Source organism: Penicillium samsonianum (assembly GCF_028829775.1).
Source record: "Penicillium samsonianum strain IBT 33392 chromosome Unknown utg000006l_segment0_segment0, whole genome shotgun sequence".
Lineage (NCBI taxonomy): Eukaryota > Fungi > Ascomycota > Eurotiomycetes > Eurotiales > Aspergillaceae > Penicillium > Penicillium samsonianum.
The window spans coordinates 721,023-743,056 of record NW_026643264.1 but is presented as its reverse complement, the minus strand read 5'-3'; the positions used below and the strand labels follow the sequence as shown (position 1 = coordinate 743,056).

Below are 22,034 nucleotides of genomic sequence, written 5' to 3'. Positions count from 1 at the left end.
CCGCATATTTTCTAATTAATCAATCATTCTATTTATCCTGAATTGGTTCCGCTTGATCTCATTCGTCCTGAATGCATACTAGTCCATACAATTTTAGCTTGTTTTGACATGTTACAACACCGTACTTCCGAATGTGCCCGGAATACCGTACAAATACTAGGGGGAATTGGGTGAACGATGAATAAGCCTGTCCCAAAGGGTCCTAGTGGTATTTGACCACTCCCTCAGTTCGTCATTAATTAAAGTCCCCTTTATATATTCTTCGCCAGTAAGTAGAATGTGATAAAGCTATTCTAGTCAAGAGCAGTGACTAAACTTTCCTGAATGGTTTGAGTACGGGCTGGTAATAAGATATGTTCGTTGTCCATAAATATTGCATAAATATTAAGTAATTCCATAGGGTAGTTATCCGGTCATTGATTTTCTAGGCAATGGGGCTTCGAAAAAAACCCGTTTTATTAGAGTCGCTTTCAAAATATGGGCCACAGGGGTGTCTGATACTATGTGAAGCGTTTATGATCTTTGCGTACACTTAATATAGAGTTCTATGTTCTAGGGATTATTTTTATTTTTATTTTTGACTTTATGAGAAATTTATCAAACTTGAGAGGGGGAAAAAAAAGAAAAAAAGGAAAAGAAAAAGATAGAAAACCAGTGATTTGAAATAGACTCACTCATATGGCTGATTATTTGTATGCTCTAGGGGCTGGGTTTGTTTATCTACGACTGCCCTTCAAAAAAAGGGGAAAAAAATAAATTTCAAGCACAAGCAAGAAACGTCCTCCATTTCGACATCAGCGATTCTAATTCAATAGTAATATATAAATAAAAATGCTACTTTGGAATTATACAATAGTCTGTAAATTTTCAAAGTCTTTCGCCTATGATCACATTTCACACTTGAAGGCGCAACCATTTCAGTAGGGTTCAACTTCCTTGCCAGAGATGGTTTTGAGCTGGTGAAAGGAAATTTTGGGGGAAAAGTCCTATTCCCGACTAACAACAACTGGCCGGAGACTGCGCCATGGTGGTGACTGGTAGCAAGGCCAGGTGGTAAGTCCATTACGAATCGTAACATAGGAGTAACGAGGCCATATGCAAATTGAAAACCGACTTCTGTATGTATAGGTGACTAGGTATGATAAAGATGGATTAGTCATCTGAGATATTAAAAAAAGACACAAGCCATACCCGACCATTTTAGACCAAATACACGAAATGGTATGTGATGAATCTGATCTTCCAAGGGATTTATACTGACAGAATGGTGAATACATATCCATGCATGACTTCATCAAGAAAGCGTAGTAGTGAACGTCTGAATGAAACCACAGAAGCATGTCAGGCGGTTAGAATCGTAATTAGACGTCAGCGAAAGAGTTGGTAACGGTTGATAATGTTGAACAGAACAGCAGGAGGGATGGAGTACCAATTAATAATTAATGAAATGTTGCTGCCTGCTGCCTTCGGCTCACGCCAAGTTCGCCATTAAATTTCTCAAGATGTATGCTGTCGCTTTCAGTCCTAAGTTGCTGAATGCCAAGCCGGAGTCCAAGGGGCTCTGATGAGTTGATATTTTATTCACATGTAGATCATGGCCATAATTTCAATTAGCTTACATTCGGCGACCTAATTCAGCATCCTTGCTATTTGCACCTAAGTCCTGAATAATGTGTTGGAGGGATCATCTATCCATTGCTTTAAAGAAGCATTCATTGCTTCGTGCTCATGTGTAGGAGTGACAAATGTCTGGAGACTAACGCTGATCACGATGCCAAAGTTTGTCCTGGAGTATCGGGTTTGGGTTTGCAACTACGTACAAAGCCCCGCTCCCCCCCCCCCCCCCCCTTCTTCTCCTCCTCCGCCGGGGGGTTCGGAATATGCAGGTTGCCAGGGTGCCAGGACATAGAAGAGAAACATGTCGAGATAGACAAATTAGTTGAATTAATTTAATAGCGTTTTGGTTGAGATAAATGCATTTAAATTCAACGGGTTGGGGTTATTTTTGGTACACCACTCGTTTACATACGCCGCTCGTTTACTGTAGCATATGCAAAGTCTGTCGAAAGCTTAAGGAAAAGTAAGCACATAAAGTATACAAGCCTTCACGTGATACACGTGATCAACATCCGGCTCTGGCCCGTTACTCTCAGCGCACATCATCCCACGTGAAGGCAGTGAGGATATAAATTGGTAACCTGGCATGCCCACAGTAGTTTCTTTGGGAAACCTTTGCTTCTGTCACGATCTAGACATGACGACCTCGGCTCTGCCGTTGCTGACCAATTTAACCTTTTACCGAGACATTGTGATTGGTACCAGCCGGCAGTTTATACGGTAATGCAGCCAGTTACCTAACAATTTGCACAAGAACGACCGCACTCCTAAAGCCCAGGACGACGCCAATGATGAGTGTGGGATAGGTGCCGAGGAGTGAATCGGGCACATTGCTGATTTATAGGCGGCACATACGTCGCATATCGCAACATGATTTACGGATGAAGAATCATAGAGCAGCCCGTGACCACTGCCCATCGACGTCAGATGTTCCGGTTGTCTAGCAGAGGTTGGCATGGGGATTTAGGGGTTCTATCCAGCCCCGACGGCACCGTGTGTGCCCACGGCCTATCCTAACAGGATCCGCAGGAGATGGAGGTCGAGATCAGCCGCAAGGAACGGCTGTGGAAATTGTAGGAAAACCCTATATAGGCCGAGTAGTAGAAGATGATAGGAAATGGCCAGATTTGGTTCCGTGGCGTGCAAGATGGGCTCTTACAAATGTCTGTTTTCTGATGGTGACGCGGTTGATATCCCTTGTCACTGGTAATGCAACTCAGCTCGACTGCTACAACTAGCTTTAAACAGTGGACAGTGTTCACCTTCCCATTTCTATAATGAAATTTCAGGTAGCAGAAGTAGCCACCGAAGCCTGATTCACGAACCAGAGGTCGTGACAAATCGGAGGCACGACACTTGTCTATCCAGTCGAACAAAATTGCACCGAAGTTGAAAGCCGTGATTTTACTTCTTGTAGATTTGTGAATGTATTGCACACGGCAGTGCGGTGCTCCTATGGCGAATCTTACCTTTCCCAATTTCAGTATATGGCAAAATTCGAATCCACACCAATTGTATAAAGGGAGTGGCCTTTCGCAGCTTACTCAACATGACAGAGGGATCTGGTGTGTTGATACTCATCACTCTCGAGGTACCAAGCAGGCGTGCGATTGACCATGACCATCATATACAGCGTGGTGTCTTGGACGTAGTCGTGTCCCTAGATCGAATCTAGGTGGACGACCTCAAGATCACTCGAAATTGAAAGGGAGGTGCAATAATTATACAGTTCCAGTAGAAGGACTCGAGGATCTGAACCTCCGCATGAGCCCGTGACTTTATACCCTGATATATCTTCAAAGATTATTAAAAATGCCTTACACGCGCAAAAGGTCCGACTCCTCTTTCTATGCTTGACATGTTTTCTTGTTTTGCGAAACAGACTTGCAGCTGTGAAACAAATTATGAATGCCGGTTTTCGTAGGCAAACAAACAATGTGTGAGATTGTCATCATGGCACAAAAGCAACTTCAACCACTCGCTGAGTATTTCGGCTACGTGAGATAAGAACGGGCATGTCAAGCAAAGAACACATGGCTGAATGTAAAGTAGTTAACATAGAGGTGTGCATGTATATAGCTGTTCCTGGCTGAAATCCCGCTTGAATGAGAGAGAATGATGTATATATATATGTATGTGTGAATAGCCCTTGCCATGTGCCGCTGCACTACTTACTAAGGTTAGTGGATTTCTTAAATAGGTAATTTTAAATAGGAAATTCTAAATGATTTCGCATCTGAAAATATATTTTTGTACCGTTTGACAAGGCCTATGCGTGAACAGTGTAGAACTTCCTATCCTTCTCCTATCCACCTTCAGATTGTCATGTAGACCTGGATTTGAACGGAAAGAAGATACGAGGGCGGGCGGCGGTAAAACCACTCAGTTGGGACGGATGTATGGTCTGCATGGTTGGTTGAAATATGAGAGGTAGAAGGAAGGGGGAATCGGAGTCATATTATTTAGAAAATCTGCGAATAATTATCGTATCGGCGAATATTCGCAAATAATGTATCGGCAGGCTTGAAAGTGTGCCGATGCGATATGCGATAATTATCGGTAAGGTTTTCGAAATCTATATCGACTTTGAAAATATGCGCATTGCCAAGGGAAAGAATCCCTTATCTAATGCCGTGGCTTCTTGTCAGCAGAAGCTTTTATATCCGAGTGCAAACGAAGGTACCTAGCCACTTCGAAGGTCTTATGCTTGCCGGCACTAATCTCCTGGCAACCAGAACACTGAGCCGGTGGTTAAACTTGCTTTTGAGCCATGATGATGATCTCATACTTTGCACGTTTGCTTACGATACCCGGCATTCGGAATTTGCATCACAACTGCAGATCCGGTCTGTACAAAAAAAGGACATAGGAGGCCCAGAAAGAGAACTTGAATGTTTTGCGCGCGTGGGGCATCTTTTTGGACGACTAGCACATCGCATACGGGCATCGAAGGGGATTTTTGAAGCTGCTATTGATGTGAGCTACATACTCGAAATCTTCGACGTTCTCGCCATGAAGCCTCTAGCATCTGTGCCACCTCCAGAACATGACAGACATACCAACCTTGGCGGTGTTCTCAACCGTATGTTAGGGAATAATTATAATGAGGAACCAGAGGTCGAACATGGTCTTTTCAATTTCAACGCTGTGATACAAATCTTCGAGAAGTCCCCAGGCAAATATCGGGATATTAAGCCGCGTTTTCATGCGGAGGTGCAAATACTTGAATACTTTCACCACAGCCAAATGCTATTTGCGTAAAAACGACAGCTATATTGCTTGCAGTAAGCCCGCCTGTTTATGCTGTGAGATGTATTTCAAGTACAACCCAGCTCGAATGGGTTGTTCCCGAATTGCACCAAAATGTGTGGACAAACTGGGGACCGCCTCTGGTGGAGAACTTCTCCAAATTCAATGCGACTGGAAGACAGCAGTTGGATTTACTGAACAAAATGATACAAGGGCTTCATGAACTTGTCATCAATCAAGCCCTTGGACAATCCTCGGTTAGCCATAGACATCCTGATTCAAAAACAGGAATCATTGAGCTCCAATCCGGTAGTTCTGCCTTAGCACCTATCATTGTCCGCCAAGAAATTGAATGCAAAGACGCCTACGTTGACCGGCAGAATAAAATGTTGAAAGATGAGTGCGGTGGACGATCAATTGGCTCTGAGATATTGAGAGACATCGACGAGGAATCCGACCTGGAGGGAGGGGGTGTTTAAATCTATGCCTAGATAAATTGAGAGTAACTGCAACATTTCGATCGTTTTGATATGACAGCCTATATATAGCATAGTATACTTAAGATTTGAAAAACTAGTACTGGCTGCCTTCCTCAGCATGATATGTCGAAGCCCGGAGATGTAAATATTATAAATTCATGCATCACTGCCTTATTTGCGTGTTCATATTTTCATGCCTCTTTAGATTATCATGTCGTGTGAAGGGTGTACCATATTGGTCACAAGTAAAGTTTTCCGCCATCCCTGAATATCTTTCAGCCAACAACCTGTGGAATGCTTTGACATGCCGATCCATATCCGCTTGTTCAGCTGCACGATGAGCACACAAACCGTTCGCACATTTGACAGGCTTGAGGTGATGCCGAATATGTCTTCTGTTAGATATCAATAACTGTATTGAGTTCATTGTAGATGCGTATTTATACCTTAAATGTTGTTTCCCATTCCATGGCCTCTTCGATTCGCAATTCTGATATAGGCAGCGATACACTCCATCGAAAAAAGATATCAAAAGCTCTAGCGAAGGTATTTCTGCTTGTTTAAACTTGACCCTCGACTGCGATACCGTAGCTAGCGGTACTGAAACGCGTCCTTCTTGAGCTCCCTCTAGGTTGGAACCCTCAGCAGATACCATATTCCGGGCATCATCTTAAAATATCTCCCTTTCATTAGAAATCACATCCGATGGAGCACTCTACAGAGACCAATTTTCGGTATAGTTTCCAGTGAATAGCGAGTGATCCAAGATAGCTGTATTAGCGAAGTCGTAACTATCATCCGGTTGCTGAAGTGCATGAAATGTTGGTTCTGAAAAAGGCATGCACTTTCTTCTGGGTTGGGGACCATCGGAAGATCAATCGTTTCAAATTGGTGAAACGCAGGAATGAGTCGGGCAGGAAATCAGAGCATTACTTGACATCCAATCCTCGTTATCCTCATGCTGGTCAGAAAGTGTGACTTCCATGGCCACTAAAGGTATCACGGATAGAGACTCAATGAAGAACCCACGGTAGGACTATCAGGATATATGAGGGACCAAGCCGAAGTAGCGCCTCATTGGCTAAATCATACCCGCTTTCATTGATTGCGTAACCAAGAGAGAAAAGAAAACATGTTGTGGCGCTCGATACCAATTCAAAAAAGACGCGCTAAGCGGCGACTGCGCATGCCGATCAGCAGCTGCAATGCATAGGTATCTTCGTCTACTCGCCATTATTTAACGCTACTCCAGTTGGAAAATAAAAACATCAATGAAATATGGATCTAGAAACTCAGCTACAAACACCCATCCCCTACCCTCATATTTTCCAGATTATGCACCATCTAGATTATCTGGAAGACAGCGTATGCCGCTCTGTCGAATCTAGTCACGAAAATGTAGTTTAGCATTTTAATCTTATCCTTCCCATGTTTTCTATTCGGAAAACCCAACCGTGTAATCAGGATCTGCAGATGAGCTGGCTAGAACCCAAACGTGAAACCGATACGAGCTGAAAGACTTCAAAAATGACCAATCTGTTGGTCCACATATTGTTCGATGCTTCACCGCTTGTTCTGATGAGATTTTCCCAGTCTCGAACATCGAGATACACCTTCGCTCTGTGGCACTATGTTAATTGATCATCTCTAGCCATCAACGCATGGCGCGTCTTACCGGCTGGCGTGCAAATGGTATTCTCTAGCGATATAATGCGGGACCTTTCTGATAAGCAGCGAACTTCTAAAAGGCTGAATGAATGGTATTGCATGTATCGGGTTTTGACTTTCGCACAAGTAAGAAGTATTCGAGTAGCCTCGATGAAAGCCTTCTTCATACCACTTAGCCAATCTATACATACAAAGCTTGGACTGTGCTCGAACACATCAACGTAAGTGATTTCTGACGCCATTCCACATAGATGACTCCCAAAGTTCCGATTTTGGACATAGAAAGCTCAGAGACCAAACCAAACTCGCCCGGCTCCAATGTACCAAACCCACGACTCATTAAATTTCGTTGGCCAACGTGAGAATACGTCACTATGGCAACTCGCCAAGGTTCAAGTAACCACGATGCTCAGATATATTGTTCTCTAATGCGAGACATAGATCATCTTGTGGGATACGGGGTATTCCGCGCAATGTCACGCTGGTCCTAGCTCAATCAAACAGATCCCATGACTTACTGGTTGGTTGTCTGATCCTCGAAAATTCAATCGCTACTGACTGAGTAGCAGTCGGATACTAGTCAATTCGTTGGGCCATATAACTATCCTACAGGAATGCAGTACCTGCGAACAATGCGTTTGCTTCATTCTACAATCAAGACAGAGACCCGAAGACAGCTGTCTCCCAATTTCTTGGCTTTGCTTATCGCTCACTACCGGGATTACAGGCCTATGCTCTGATGTGAAGCCTGCTTCACTGCAGCCACATAGGATGCCACATGAAGGCCCGTACAGATACATTGGCTCCATTTACCACTGGATACCCGCAATTGCGGTCACTTTTGAGCATTATGAGTACCGAAACAAACGCACTATCCAACTTCCACAATGGAGACGACCTACCAAAGTGCACCTCGGCTTTGTTTGAAAGGGGACAAGAAGACGGCAAAGTACTCCAACCTACATATTCAACGCTAACCTTGGACCCTCCTCGGTTTAAAGTGAGCATTAAATTTGGAACGTGAAATGGATCGGGAAACAGACGTAATAAGAAGATTACTGGCCATTTCGCTGCAAAGGGCTTTGTGATCGACTGGGAATCACAATTTGAAGGCAATGAGGAAACCCTATGAAACCTCATCAGCGCAAATTCATCACTTCGCTAGTGACGCCTACCTCGCAGCAAAAAAAAAAGACATAGGTCAAATGTAGCATGAATTTAGCATGATCGGTAATTTAAGATTACCTGCATCTCATCGAAAGGATTTATTCTGCTTTAAATAAAAAAAGAAAAATGGGTAGGTTTGCTGCATTATTCAGCCGGCATTTTCTCCATGCTCGATCTTGGCGGAAGCTGCGAAAACTATCTGACAGAAATCTGTCGGTACGACAACGTATGGTCAAAAACAGATATACTGGAATCTCTAACTAACTAAAATGACAAAACCCGCGTTTTCAACAATCTGGGCGGACATATATGACTAACTGTAATATGCACTTTTGTATGGTATGGATGGTACCAGTTGTCACATGATTTTCTGGGTATTAACCTTGTTTCCACCATGTATTCAATCTTAGTATTCGACACTATCGACCATGTCCTCCCCAACTTTCGGGTTTTTCGCGGCTCTGGAATCTTCGCGGTAACACCTCATTCCTCGCCCGGCATGAAGAATAGACAATGACAATGAGGAAAAGAAATAATTCACTTCAATCTCAAGCCACCATTCGGCCTCGGAAGTATGGTACTCCGCGAGCTCCTACGATCTGTGGGCCGCAACCTAGCCGAGAATATGCAGTCACTACAAGCCTGTGAGTTAATTTTACGAGATTTACCAGGCCAACTTTCATATCACGAGAAACGGAGGTTTTTGTTCTTGAAGACGCGAGCATCGGTCCTGAAATCGACGAAAATACGAGAGGTAATAAAAAAAGTGATTGTAGAACTTGAATTGGAGTGGTCTATTTAAGAATTTAGAGTGAAAAAACGAAGAGCCTTTGAGTGAGAACAGCCGGATTGCGGACGAGGTATAAAATTGGATGGAGCTTCCTAAAAGCGCTTAAGTGTTATTTGAAGGATGAGTATTGGTCACCGTGTCTTACGTGGATATTAGCGTTTCTTCATCTTCGTTCAAAGCAGGGTTACGGTGGGATCGTACGACTTTTCAAATAACGGAGCTAGTGTCTACCTGTCCCTCACGTTGAAAACAGCCCTATGGACTGTTACTATAGGTTTGAAAACTCTGTGGTAGTGCATGATGTATACGCGTAGTTTCTTGATTGTCCGTGGTCTGAACGGAGATAGGCTTGTCCATGCGGGGACCGTTAATGATAATAACTAGTAAGCGCAGTTAGCGTAAATTTAGGCGGGACTTTGCAGGCATGGCCTGGCCGGAGGCTATTATGTTACATTATCATCGGTCTAGATACGAACATGAATGTGATAGGTCTAAAATCTCCCTCAATACCTTTCTTAGAAAATATTTGAATTGGGAATATAGAAGCTGACGTCTGGAAGCAAGACACGGAGATGATTAGGCATGTGGTGTGCTAACTGGGACTATGTGCTGGCCATGAAATCAGAGGCTCCAGTTTGAGTGCCTGCAATTTCCGCATGTCATCAAGCGCCTAAAGATCTGGCCTTGCAGGAGGTCACTCATATCCAGTCGTTGCAGAAGATGAAAAAGAGCCGGTGGACGCAGGCGATACATTCACACCCATGTAAGCAATATTCCGGTGCGAGTCCTTGCGCCAACAACAGTGGCCATTCCTGATATCTAAATTGGCATACTCGATGGTCATGCTTTGAATTTCCGAGTCGGTAGAAGAAAAGACTGCAATAATGTGGGCTTGTCTTCGGCATTGAATACCCTTTCACTGTTATCGGCACCCAGAGTGCAAAAGTATATAAGAAATGTTCATCCCACGCTGGATAGAGACTAATTTAGTCCGGTTAGGTGCGAACACCCGTAATGCCACAAACCCATATATAAGAAATATATAACGATTGCCCTGGAGTGCACCCACCTTCTTCCAATTCTCACTTCTCACTTCTCACCTCCCATCTCTGTGTCCTCCCCCTGCCTCAGTTTCAATTGACGGTGTTGTTCTCCTGGCCAGTTGATTGCCATGTTTGTCGACTCTGGCTGAGTTTCGTTTCACAGAATCATTTATCGTCATTGGCTAATGCCCATCGTCTTCCACACCTAGCTCCATGGCCGCAAGGCCTGTTCGTTCGTCGTCGTCGTCATGCTCCTCGAGCGCCACATGTTGAAACTGCTGGAGGAGACCTGTTCGTTGCATGAAGTTGGCCACGTAGCGGGTGGCCTGCGGGTAAAAGATAATTTTATCATAATCCATCTCCTTAATACCAACTGCCCATAGCTGCTCCCACAATTCCATGCGCGGAATGATAGATTGCGGTCACTGCATAAGGATACGCTTCGTTGTCTGTGAACCCCTGTCACCCCGTCGGACGCCGGTTCTACACTGACTTCAGCTTGGGCTTCGTTGGCCAGTGTCGCCTTGTCCTGTGTCGGTGTATCTGTATCCTCCGGCTGCGGCCTCGGCTGGGGTTCTGATCGAGGCTCCTGCTAGGCCTCTTGCATCTCGATATCTGCCGATGATGCTGGTGCTTCGTTACGACTCGCTGGTTGGCTTAGGCTTGATGGTTTGGTTAATACACTTGATAGGCTTTGCCCTCACTCTCTGGAGCTTCCCTTTGTGGAAGTTCCGGAGCCGCTTCCTCCTGAGCTTCCGGTTCCCACTGTTGTGACTACCGGCGTCCTGTCGGCAGCCATCGAGAGGTATGTTGGCTCCCGGTGGTGTCTTTCTCTCGCTTGTGCGAGAGCCTGCACCCTGTCGATTTCTCTGACGAAGTCGGGGCACCGCTTCGAGCATCCATTGTGTGCGCCCATTGCGGCGAGCATCCATTGTGTGCGCCCCCGCAATGGGCGCACTTTCGTTCACTGGGTGTGGCGTCTTTCTTCCGCTGGCAGTCCCGAGAATGATGCTTCTCAGCGCAGAAAACGCACTTGGTTTCGTTGGAACAGGTGTTTCCCATGTGTCCGTATTTCTGACACTTGTGACATTGGGGTATGCGCGCAGCACGGTCGTACAAGACCGTGGTAAGAACGTCTTGGTCCCAGAGAGTGCCGATATCGAGTGCTTTATTTGCGGTATGCGGTGAGGTAAACTCGACGATCGGTGATCTGGAGTTCTTGCCTTCGGGAAGAACAAGCCAGGCAATCTGGGTGATTTCAGTAAGCAATTGCTTCACGATACCCTGCTTCCTACCTTGCTCTCCGATCCCAGCAGCCGTGCTAATGCCGAGAGATCGTACATTAACATCGTGTATAACAACCCCCCAGCTCGGCAGACACACTTCCGATTCCTTCCATAAATTTTTCACCCAGCACTGGCGGTGGCATCGCATTATCTCCGCATCCTTCACAGTGCGGAGGCTAAGCGGGATATCCCCCAATTTCAATTGCCTAGCTGCGACAAACTTGGCCGATGCCACCGTCAGCCCATCAGTGGCTTTTGCTGCTTCACCCGGGCCCTCTCAGCCAGCTTCGTGATCTCAGCTGGTGTCTGGGTACGGAAGCGCTTGACGCCATCGGAATCGCCCAATTTGACGACGATCTGGCGATCCTGGAGGAAGGAGGAGGGCGTTGCGGGGCTGGTCGATGCGAATCCATGGCTGGACAAAAGGTGCGTTGGTGGCGATTTATTTTTGACGGCGTCCGATGTCTGATCTTTTCTAGATGTAATTTGCGGTTGAAAATCCCGTCACGTAGTTGGACCGAAATGCAAATACTCATTCAGTCTCATGCTATCAAAATAAAGTGATGGTGGTCTCTTGGGTCCATTAGGGTCCATTAGGATGCTGTGCACAGGAGGCTCCCAAGCCGTCTATTTTATGCGTCAATTTCCGTGACCCCGATCAATTTGCCAAACACTCCGACATTTCTTCACATATCTGTCACAGTGACTAGACTCCTAATTCCTCGCCAATATGACCCATGATTCTATTGAATTGGACATAGTCTCTGCGAAATCACATTGAGCTACAAATGTACACTTTTTATTTTGATAGTCAGATAAATCAACATATTGAGCACCAGGCCAGATATCCTGAATACTGACGAGGTTACCTACAATATTTGAGGATCAAGGGGGCCCTAATATAAACAGAATCTCTCCCATGAGTAAGAATATGGACTTTTTCACTTGCGCAAGAGAAGGTGGTAGATCACAGCATCTCCCAGATTTTAGATAAGCGTCAGTTATTACTTTGTAGGACTGTACATAGTAGGAACTAAGAGTATCGTCTTGGATCTTTACATTGTACACTGTTTCCTAACGTCATTAAAACCTCTACTTCCCTGTGGCTATCTCGCTTATCCTCCATATATACCTAGATAGATTGCTAAAGAAATTTTCTATGGACGGCTTTCTTGACAAAGCCATATGTATTGTGTGGAATCGATCTACCCCATTTGTCAGACCAGACGCACCACTACAAGTTCTAAACAAACTGGAACCATGGGGGTTACGTTTATTACGTAAAGCTTGGCTTGTATCATTCTCTGATATTGTGGCTCAATTGGACCGTAGATTGGGTGGTTAATTTTTATGGATTTGTGGTCTCTCTTCACTTGAAGCTTGAGGAGCCACAGCCTTGTAGCCATGTCTCACAGGCTGCAATTAAAAAGGGCCGTCGAGATCTGTTTGGAGAATATGCTGCTCGGGAAGTCCAACGTAGTTCTGCGGCCCGTTCAAATGGTTGCGTCTGTTTCAGTAGATAGCTTACTGCTCCCAGTCCTAGAGTCAAAATGTAGTACACCCATTCAGCTGACAAGAGTTAGAAACAAAGACACTGTAACTGACTGCCGGTCACATTGGTGTCTCACCTTTATGCTCTGGTTGCCAACTCCAATGCACGGGCGGAGAAGAAAGATGAGAACGCAACAGATCCTCTAGGAAAGTCCAGATTGCTACCATATCCTGCACGTCAGTCTTTGATAGTCCCAAAGCATTTCCATATCCAAATGTGTCAGGAGGTAGAGACAGAAGCTCGCTGTTTCCATCCGACGGGCTGAAGGTTGCTCCAACCAAGAGTTTCGCGCCAATGAAACCACTCAGCCAACGCTGCTGTCCCTGAATATCCTCTTCGCGTCCTTTTGCACAGCCGAAGATCCGGCAAAACGTCCATATGCGCCAGAAGGCCCTATGTACAGATGTCCATCGTGGGCCAGTTAGCTTCCATAGTGTCTCCAGCACCTCTTGCTCGACTTGGGTGCTGCCGGTACATCGCTCTCTTATTAACCCCGTCAAATGCGCACACACTGCCATCTCTTCCGCATAGTGCCGGAGATATGATTCCACGTCCCAATTGATATTGGTACATTCATCAGGTAGAGCCCCTAGGGATGCGTAGTGTTCCTTTGTTTGAGGCATGCCACAGTTGATACTCATCTCGCGAAGCTCCCACTGCTCAGGTCTAGATCTCTTCAGAGCTTGCTGTATGAGAGGTAAACCGTTCAAATTAAAATTCTCCTGCAAGTCCGGGTTAAGCGCAACCAGCTCTAGTAGGCTTCCAACATCTGGAGAACTTTCTAGGTTTGCGGATGCTGAAGCCTCTAATGCAGATGTAGGACGAGCATAGATTCGTCTTTTTCTCCACTCTTTGCCTTCCTCTATCTGTATGGGCAGAGAAACACACTTCCTCCCCGGCGCCGGAGTCAACTGAAATTTGATATTCTCATTCACTGTACAGTCAGTGCTCGTATCCAGGACTTCTGGCTGGAACCAATTTGTAATATCTTTGTGTAACGACTCTTGTTGTTCACGTAGACACTCTAGCAAGTCTCGTGCTTCCCAAGTCTCCTGAGATGGTACTAGACTGAGGGATTTATCTTGACTAGACGATAATATAGTTGCAACCTTATCATAGCTCTGCTCTAAGTCATTTCCCCGTGGGTGGTGGTCCATCGTATTTTGAGCAATACCGTCGCAGCTAGCTCATCATTTCATGACAGAAAGTAATTAAAATAAATAATAAATATCAAGAGTTGTTTTACAAGTTACGAATCCTAACCTCGATATACCTAGGGGGAAAGCAGGATGAATAGAACTTTAAACAATGCTTTTTGGCGAGGCGATTACCGAATAAATTCCAAATATAGCATGTCGGCATTTTTAGAATTTTCCTTTGCTAAACAGACTTTGAGCTTTGAAAGGTGCAGAGAGCATAATAGAAAGATAACCAAAATTGATGCAAATAAAGGGACTCGTTCACGTTTACAGTGGCGACCGTTATTGCCTTCCATATGGAGGGACAGAGACTCTTTTAAACCCTAATCACATGACACACTAGTCCCAATATGCATTCATCTGTTTTCTTCTCTGTAATAACACAGAACGTGTAAACGTGAGTAATCTGTATGACCAGGTACTGTAAGTCAGTATCTTATAACCGGCCCTTATATTTTTTTTACCAAAATTACAGACCCTCGCTTGCGAGGGTCCGCCACCCATACCGTACATGTCATCCAAACCGTACTTTTTTTATACATTTTACTTTTGACTACCATTTAGTATACCACCACGTAGTAAATTAATTAAATAAAAATCGTAAATAAATCAATTAACCAATGTACTACTAGTATACAAGATCAAATCAATTTCCGCTTCGCTTTTTCTTGATCGGCCTTCTCAGTCAATTTATATTCTTTTCGCTTCATTTCTTTGACTTAGGATGAATTGATAATGCCAGTTATCTGAGTATAGCGTGGAGAAGAATCATACCGGGCGTGGCGAGCACCCATAACAGCTTGTGTTGAATCGAATTCCCGCTGTAGCTGGAGAGCTAACATAGCCTGCGCTTCAGCACCCTTTGCAAGCTTTGCTAGCCCATCTTTGAAACGCTGAGTGGTAGGATCGTATTGATTAAGACGATAGCTGATTCTTCGACTTCTCTCTGCTGTTTTTGGAGTGCTGAATTCGGTGTTTTGAGAGCCAGTTGACGGAGTATCTTGCCGGGGTAAATTGTCATGAATCATGATATGGATCGTACGACTCCAATTCATCAGTAATAAGCTTGGAATTAATAGGCCAGAGGCCAGTCAATTTGAATCGAAGCTTAATTATATTCGGCCGGAAGGTTTTTCGTCTGGTTTCTCCAATTGAGTGTAGGAATTCATCCTTCGAGAATTTGCGGCATCCAGTTATCGTAGCCGCTTCAACAGCCTCACTATGCTAATGTTTGTACACTCTAAACACCCCGACATCAAGAAGCTGTAGTGTATGGCTGGTATGAGAGAATAAGAAGAATAAAATGATATTATTCTTCTCACAAAATTCAACGAATTGACGCGTCAAATGTGATAAAAAACGGTCGTATAAAACAAGCCTTTTTCCACCAATTGTACGACCAATTGCCCATTTGTGGAAGACCTGAATCCACTGATATGCTAGAGTATCATTGATATACCTAGTATCAGTTATCAGTTATAGATATATGCTCGTCACCTTCAATAGCGTCAAACCAGCGTAGTAATGCCTGCTTAGCACTTATCGCACCGCTTTACCAAAAATTACACCAGTAATGTCGATAAAATGGGGTTTTCTGGCTTTAACGATAAGCTTATTAATTCTATAGCATAAGATATTATAGAGGACGTATGTTGGACTATAACAACACATAGAAGCCTTTCAATTAATTTGTTGTTGGCGAGTTGTGAAATTGTAATTTGTCGCAATTACTATGGTGTTTGGGGGTGGCGGACCGCTTGGGGTGGCGGGCCGCTTGGGAATTACGTTACAACTTACGATTGCGAATGCGAATATCGCAAATTCCTACGACCTCTTTCCGCACCTATGTCGACCCAGTCAAATCTTCAAGTTTGACAACGATGCTAGAGACTGAATGCTTCTCGGAATACTTCTCGGAGAAATTGCATCATCGATCACCGCTTGTCTTGACCGAGACAAGGCTCAAGACATACTGAACGAAATAGCGCATGACAAGGACTTGTGTAAAGGGATCCTTGTCGGCCTAGATGAAGGCGCAAATATATATTTGGTGGTAGGGAATAATTATTTCTGTAAACTTGAGTTCGATTGGAAGAAGTTCAGTGCCCACCAGGGACCACGTGGGAAGAAAATCATTTGGGATGGGTTCCCGAACACGGGCTTGACGATAATTCAAAAGAGCAAAGGAGGCTGGCTGATCCCGCCACTTTTCAAGAAGTCAAACCCCTACATCCTGATTCGGCACCTGGACAAAGAACAACATGATCCCAAATCGACTGCGAATCTGCTCGCTATTGAATATTGATGCATTGTCGGTCCAAACTTTTAAACGGCCTGCCAGCAATCCTGTGTTATCGGGAATATCGGGGATGCCATGGCCCCGGTACTCGTCTTCAAAGCCGTGGAGTGGTGAGGAAAATCAGGGGTTTGCTTTGGTTAGTGGGGTTGTGTCCTTAGAGACGCTACCAATTCAGTATATTCACCTTTAAATAGCTCTTGGATGTGGAGAAGGCTAGGGGGCTTCCGACCACTTGTAAAGCAACCATAGTTAATGTGAATCAAGGCTCAGCTCTTTTTCCAAAATTACTGAACGAGTTATGTAAGGCTAACAATAGAGGTGATCTACTGTGAATGTGTGATAAATCACTATATTATTTGGAGATACCTTGATCCTTCAAGTTTAAGCAAGGCGACCATAGCTTTAGACTGCAAGCAGCTCACAAATGCTGATTTATCATCAATTACTCTCTTCCTATGTTTCCAATGCGGTCTAAAACTACCAAGTCGGGTTGTCTCCGGTGTGACGAGACTGATGGCTGATGCTCGTAATTTCAAGAACAAGCAATACTAAATCACATTTAACGGTCGAAAAGGGTTGGGGAGGTGAGACACTCTCAAGTATTGTCTGTTTGCTTCAAATCCACAGAATGGAGGTCTCACTTTGTAACAGTTTCGCATTCAATAGCAACGTTCCATCGCAATTTGTCCCTGGTCACAACTTCCACTTCCGTCGTCACCTAGGCACCCGATAATTATATCTATCCATCAGAACCTTCTGCTTCGGACCCGCATGTCAAGTGGCATGTCTTTCCGCGGAGCTTTCTGGATATTTTCGTACAGCTTTTTTAAAAGACTTATCGGGTAGGACGCGGTGATTACTTTCAAGTTTGAGCACTGTCACACCATCAGCTGTCTGAACCTTTTCGTCCACTCGGCCAACGACATTTTCTCTGGTTGCCAGGGCCATTAGAGTTGTCTGCCTGGTGTCAGGGTTGCTGTAGAGGCTCGATGTCAACCCAGTAAAGACCTTTCTTTTGTATTCCTTTATAAATAGTTGTTGGCGCTCGTCCAAGGGAAATAACGAGGTGTTGAGAACGGCTTGATTATCATGACTCAGGAATGGACTCCAAGGTTGAAGTAGCTTCCAGAGTATGCCATGAACGCCTGATGGGTTCACCTTTGCGATGCCTTGGAATGGTGTATAGTATATCCTGGAGTCGCAGGTATAGCAATGAGGCAAGAAAAGCTCCAAAGGACCGACGAAAAGCTGTTACTCTTAGATTAGAAAAGGTTTTGGGGAGATGTTCTGTCGGACATGAATCAATCTTGATCCCCTCTCCGTCACAGACTACCGTGCGTGGATTGAATTTATCCCAGTCAATCTGGGGTGGATTCAATAAGTCTCTTTCGGGACTATCCGGGATCGCTCGCAGCCATGCCTCCAAAAGGCCATAATGCTGACCAGTCATAGGTGAGGAGCGGTCGTCACCGAAGGTACCATATCCACACGGATGACGAGTATCAAATGAATATCGCGGCTAAAGAGTGACCAGAAGGCTGATATCTGAGCTCCAACAGCGCTGGTATTTCCCGGATAAACCACAAGTATTTGTGGAGCTTCAGAGAGCTGGAGAGGTGGTACATAGTACGCTTTGATCTCTGAAAAGGGAGTATCAAAGAAGAACAGAAGCGGCTGTCTGCCATCGAGATCAAGTTCCCAAGCCTGCGGGCGCGGTTTATACACGCGTAACTTAAATGGGGCGCCCAAACAAGCTGGAAGAATAGCAAGCCCGTCAAGACGCTCTATCAGGGCGGAGAATTCTGGCAGAGCGTAATGGTATGCCATGGGTACCCCAACTAAACATGTTGATAGAAATAGAGGGCCGGTTGTCGGCATCTCTGAGTAACGACTGGTACCGAAAGTGGCAAAGAGCCGAAAGTGGTGAAATTGTGAAGCCTAATCTTATCTGTAAGCAGACGAAATTCACACCTCATACATGATGAAGTAGCCCAAAGAGGAGGGTTGGAATGGAGAAGTGCTTAACGTATATATAGAGAGTCAGGGGCTTTTCTCTTGGGACTTTGGATAGAATAAGGTCATGGCTTTTCACTGCTATGCCTCTGTCCTCGACAATCACCCCTGGTGGTACTTGGCATGGTACCTGGGAGAATGCCTTCCGGCTCTCCCAGTTCCTTGCCAAAGTTCCCGGGAGGGCTGTGAGGCATCCGCCGGTCTTCCAGGCTTGCGCTTTCATCGGTGTCCATCCAGACCAATCTCTCTCGTCCATCGGTCGGCGTCGTAGCAATGTTGGGGAAATAGCGAATGCTGGTCCCGTTCATAGTCTTAAATCTGTCTCGTTTACTAGACGGTCAACAGATTTCGGGAATCCAAATGCCTCGCCCATCGTATTGCAGGTGCTTTTGCCGCCAGAAGGCCTCGTATGGCCTGTTGCGTCCCTTTCGTCAGCGCGGTTACGTAAGGCCCTACACTAGTCTTATTAGAGACCACTGCACTCCGTTGATAGTTAACTTCTCTTCTTTCGTCCGTTAGTCACAGCCAGAGATCCTCAGAGAGAGTGCGACTAGGTCGTTGAACCTTACTATCACTGTAGGGTGAGGACTGCTAGCTATCTACACTCACTGAGCTCTCTATTTTGCACCTTCGCTTCCCACGCAGATCCGCAGGATCTGACATGGCCATAGGTGCAGGGGTTAGTAGGATATTCCGCTAGCAGCGGCATTACCAGCGACTCCCACGACCCGCAGGGCACTGGGACGTGCCCCGGCTCATTAAGAATAGCATGCGGCCATGCGTCGCTGAAACCAGACAATACAAGAGCATAGAAGCTGGTCACCACGCACGTGCAACCGAGGCGCTATGGCTCAGGTCAAAATGCAGAAGTGGCCGGCTGGTATTAGAGCACCGCGAGTGACTTGTACTCCCTCAGGAAGTAAGATTCTACCTGTGGGGGTTTTCTTGTGCGAACGTAGGATCTGAGTGCAGCAGCTGAGTGGTTTTTTAGGCTCGGAAACCTACATGCTACTTATCAAGGGCCTTCTCGGCCTGGTCTAGCGTCTGGCTTGTGGCCGTGGTGAAAGAGTGTATTTGATGAGTGACAGGGTAGGAGATCCCCGACTACTATACTAAGAATGCGATCAAGCTCCATGCTACTCAAATAACGGCGATAGACAAGGCAGGAGTGCTCTCCCCAACCTTTTGTTACAGGCGCCTGACAACCTATCCAGCGGACTAATCCTTGGGGCCTGGAGGGATATTGGTACTTCTGCAGTATGACCCGCGCTCCTTTCCGACAAGCCCTCCATCCTCAACGAATTTTCTGGCCAGTGGCGGGAAGCGCTGTATCAATTTCTTACACTGCGAGTCATTGTCCTCCGACATGTACATATAGTCGTCGTTGGCCTTACAAGTCTCGGCGAGAGCTTGGACCAGGCGCTTCTCTTCCGCCGGGAAGATGTTCATGGCGCTGCGCCAGATGTTCCCCGAGCGCGGCATGAGATAGTCGAACGTGTCCTTGATGCAGCCGTAACCATTGTACGGGGGTTGATCGATGGCCAGGGCGGCCGTGGTCCTGTCGAAAGCCGTCTCCGGGAAGCGGAATCTCGCGATGGGCGCGTCGAAGATGCGCCGCTCCATGAAGTCACCGCCGTACGCCGCGGTCAGCTAGATGCTGTCCACGCCGTCCCCAGTGGACTAGAGCTTGATGCTGATCGTGCAGGGTAGGACGATGTCGGTTCTATGGGCGGGCATAAAGTCAAGCGTGCAGCCTCTCGAGCTGATTGAGGGCGTGGACCACTCGAGCAGCGCGTCCCATAACCACCACAGCAGCAGGGCCTTCCCCCTGAGGCTGATCGGCTTCTCGAAGGGCTTTGTGAGCAGACAGGTGAAGCTGTCAGCGTATCGCAGGCTCGGCAACCGGAGCCGGTTGCGGTCCGCGAAGAGCGCCGTCTTGATGTGGGGTCGCCGGAGCGTTCCGGCCATCTTGAAGCCGAATCGCCCAACGAGCTGCGACACGTCTTCGGCAGCCTTCTGCATCTCGCCGAGCAGGACTGTAAGCTCTGGCGAGAATGGCATCCCGGCGGGATGGTGTAAGGCTACGCTGCTCGCCAGGGGGTTGAGGAGACCCGTGTCCGCGGCGTGCCCATCGTCAAGCGGCAAAGTGTACGTGTCTGTTGTGGTGCTTGGAGTGGGAACACCTCTATCAGTGGTGCTAGGAGTGGCTATATTCCCGTAGCCGGTACTGCCGTCCGCGATCGTGCTTAGGCTTCTGCAGAACCCAACCGGACCCGGACCCAACCCGGACCCAACCCGGGTTTGGGTTGGGTACGGGTCCAAAATCTCGACCCAGCAAAAACCCAGGCTGGGGCCCCAATTGGGTTACAAACAATACAAATATACCAAGGAATCCCGACTACATACTTTATACAATCTCTTGTTGTAATTTTGGGTATTTCTCTTACATCTTATCTTCATCATGACTCTTGTGGATATGAGTGCATTTTAGACTGTTGATCAGTCCACTTTGTCTCAGCAGTCTCATTTTCTGGAACGGCCTTAATGTGCCCAAGAAGCTGGTTAAGGCTAAGTTGGACAACATGGGCAAGGCAAGGAATTCGAATGATGATAACACCATCCGATAAAACTTGTTGAAGGGATTCCACAAGAGTCTTGTTATTTGATGCATTGTCTGTTGTCAACCCAAACACCCTATCTTCGATTCCATGTTCCGTTAGGGTTTCCATTAGTGCACTACTTAGGTTTGCACCAGTATGCGCCCCATAAATAGGTTTGAAGTCGAGTAGTACCTCTCGATATACCCAATCACTATCAATGAAGTAGCTAGTAATTGCCATAAATGCCTGTGAAAAGGGAGAAGTCCAGCAATCAAGGGCGATAGATATCTTTGAGTTGGATGGAAGCATTTGAAGCACAAGCTTTTGGCCAATCTTGACTGTGCCTGATAGCCGGACGAATTATATCAGCGGAGGGTATCAAAGGAGTAGATGGAGAGGTGCGAGCCATTTGTATTAGGCTCTGAAACTTGGGGTGCTCGCTAAGACGAAATGGAAGTCGATTGAGAGACAAAAAGGATAAAATCTCTTCCTCCCAGGCCTCTTGTGAGAAAGGAGCCTCGGTCGGAGTATTATCCTAAGGAAATTTAGTAAAGGATAATAAAAATCAAGTTATAATAGAACATACAGCTTTGCTGAGGAATTTTGTGATCTCTAACTTTGATCCACCCTTGGCCTTTCGACACCCTGCGCTCTTGATATGTTTTGACATTGTTGATGTGCCATGATATTGTGCTCTCCGGTCGCCCGTCGGATGAGAATGGAGGGTATAAGGATGCTCAAGAATCTGGCCGCAATTCTTACACATAACCTTTGGCGCCCCATCTGTACAGTTTGCAACCTGGTTGAACTTGCCCCAAATATCAGACTGGTGATTTGAGTCCCAATCGATCTTCCTCTTCCTTCCAAAATCAGTCTGCAACCACCAGTCGACCCATTCAGTATGAGTCATTTTGTCATAAATAACAAATGCCTTTCTCCGATCAGGACCAACGCGTATAAGTGAGGTAGGAGGTACCAATAATCGGACGAAGGAATTCGGGGTCAATGGAATTGAGATCGAATGTTTGCTGGCTAGTAGATAGTTGGGGAGTGCCAAGTCGGTTCGAAGGGG

At 45.9% G+C, this 22,034-nt stretch overlaps 4 protein-coding genes across 4 annotated transcripts; 1 reads left to right on the top strand and 3 right to left on the bottom strand.

Annotated features, from left to right (window-relative positions):
* Positions 1–4,629: 4,629 nt before the first annotated feature.
* N7471_010439 (uncharacterized protein) lies at positions 4,630–5,345 on the top strand (the record flags this gene model as incomplete). The annotated part of the gene is made up of 2 exons (XM_057283158.1): positions 4,630–4,830; positions 4,950–5,345. The coding sequence occupies 2 exons, from the start codon at positions 4,630–4,632 to the stop codon at positions 5,343–5,345; spliced, it is 597 nt and encodes a 198-aa protein (XP_057132137.1).
* Positions 5,346–12,910: 7,565 nt separating this feature from the next.
* N7471_010438 (uncharacterized protein) lies at positions 12,911–14,008 on the bottom strand (the record flags this gene model as incomplete). Its single annotated transcript, XM_057283157.1, has 1 exon — positions 12,911–14,008. One exon carries the CDS (start codon positions 14,006–14,008, stop codon positions 12,911–12,913), a length of 1,098 nt encoding a protein of 365 aa, XP_057132136.1.
* A 4,419-nt stretch (positions 14,009–18,427) lies between these two features.
* Positions 18,428–18,670, bottom strand: N7471_010437 (uncharacterized protein; the record flags this gene model as incomplete). Its single annotated transcript, XM_057283156.1, has 1 exon — positions 18,428–18,670. One exon carries the CDS (start codon positions 18,668–18,670, stop codon positions 18,428–18,430), a length of 243 nt encoding a protein of 80 aa, XP_057132135.1.
* A 910-nt stretch (positions 18,671–19,580) lies between these two features.
* Positions 19,581–20,423, bottom strand: N7471_010436 (uncharacterized protein; the record flags this gene model as incomplete). The annotated part of the gene is made up of 2 exons (XM_057283155.1): positions 19,581–20,012; positions 20,076–20,423. 2 exons carry the CDS (start codon positions 20,421–20,423, stop codon positions 19,581–19,583), a joined length of 780 nt encoding a protein of 259 aa, XP_057132134.1.
* Between the last annotated feature and the right edge of the window lie 1,611 nt (positions 20,424–22,034).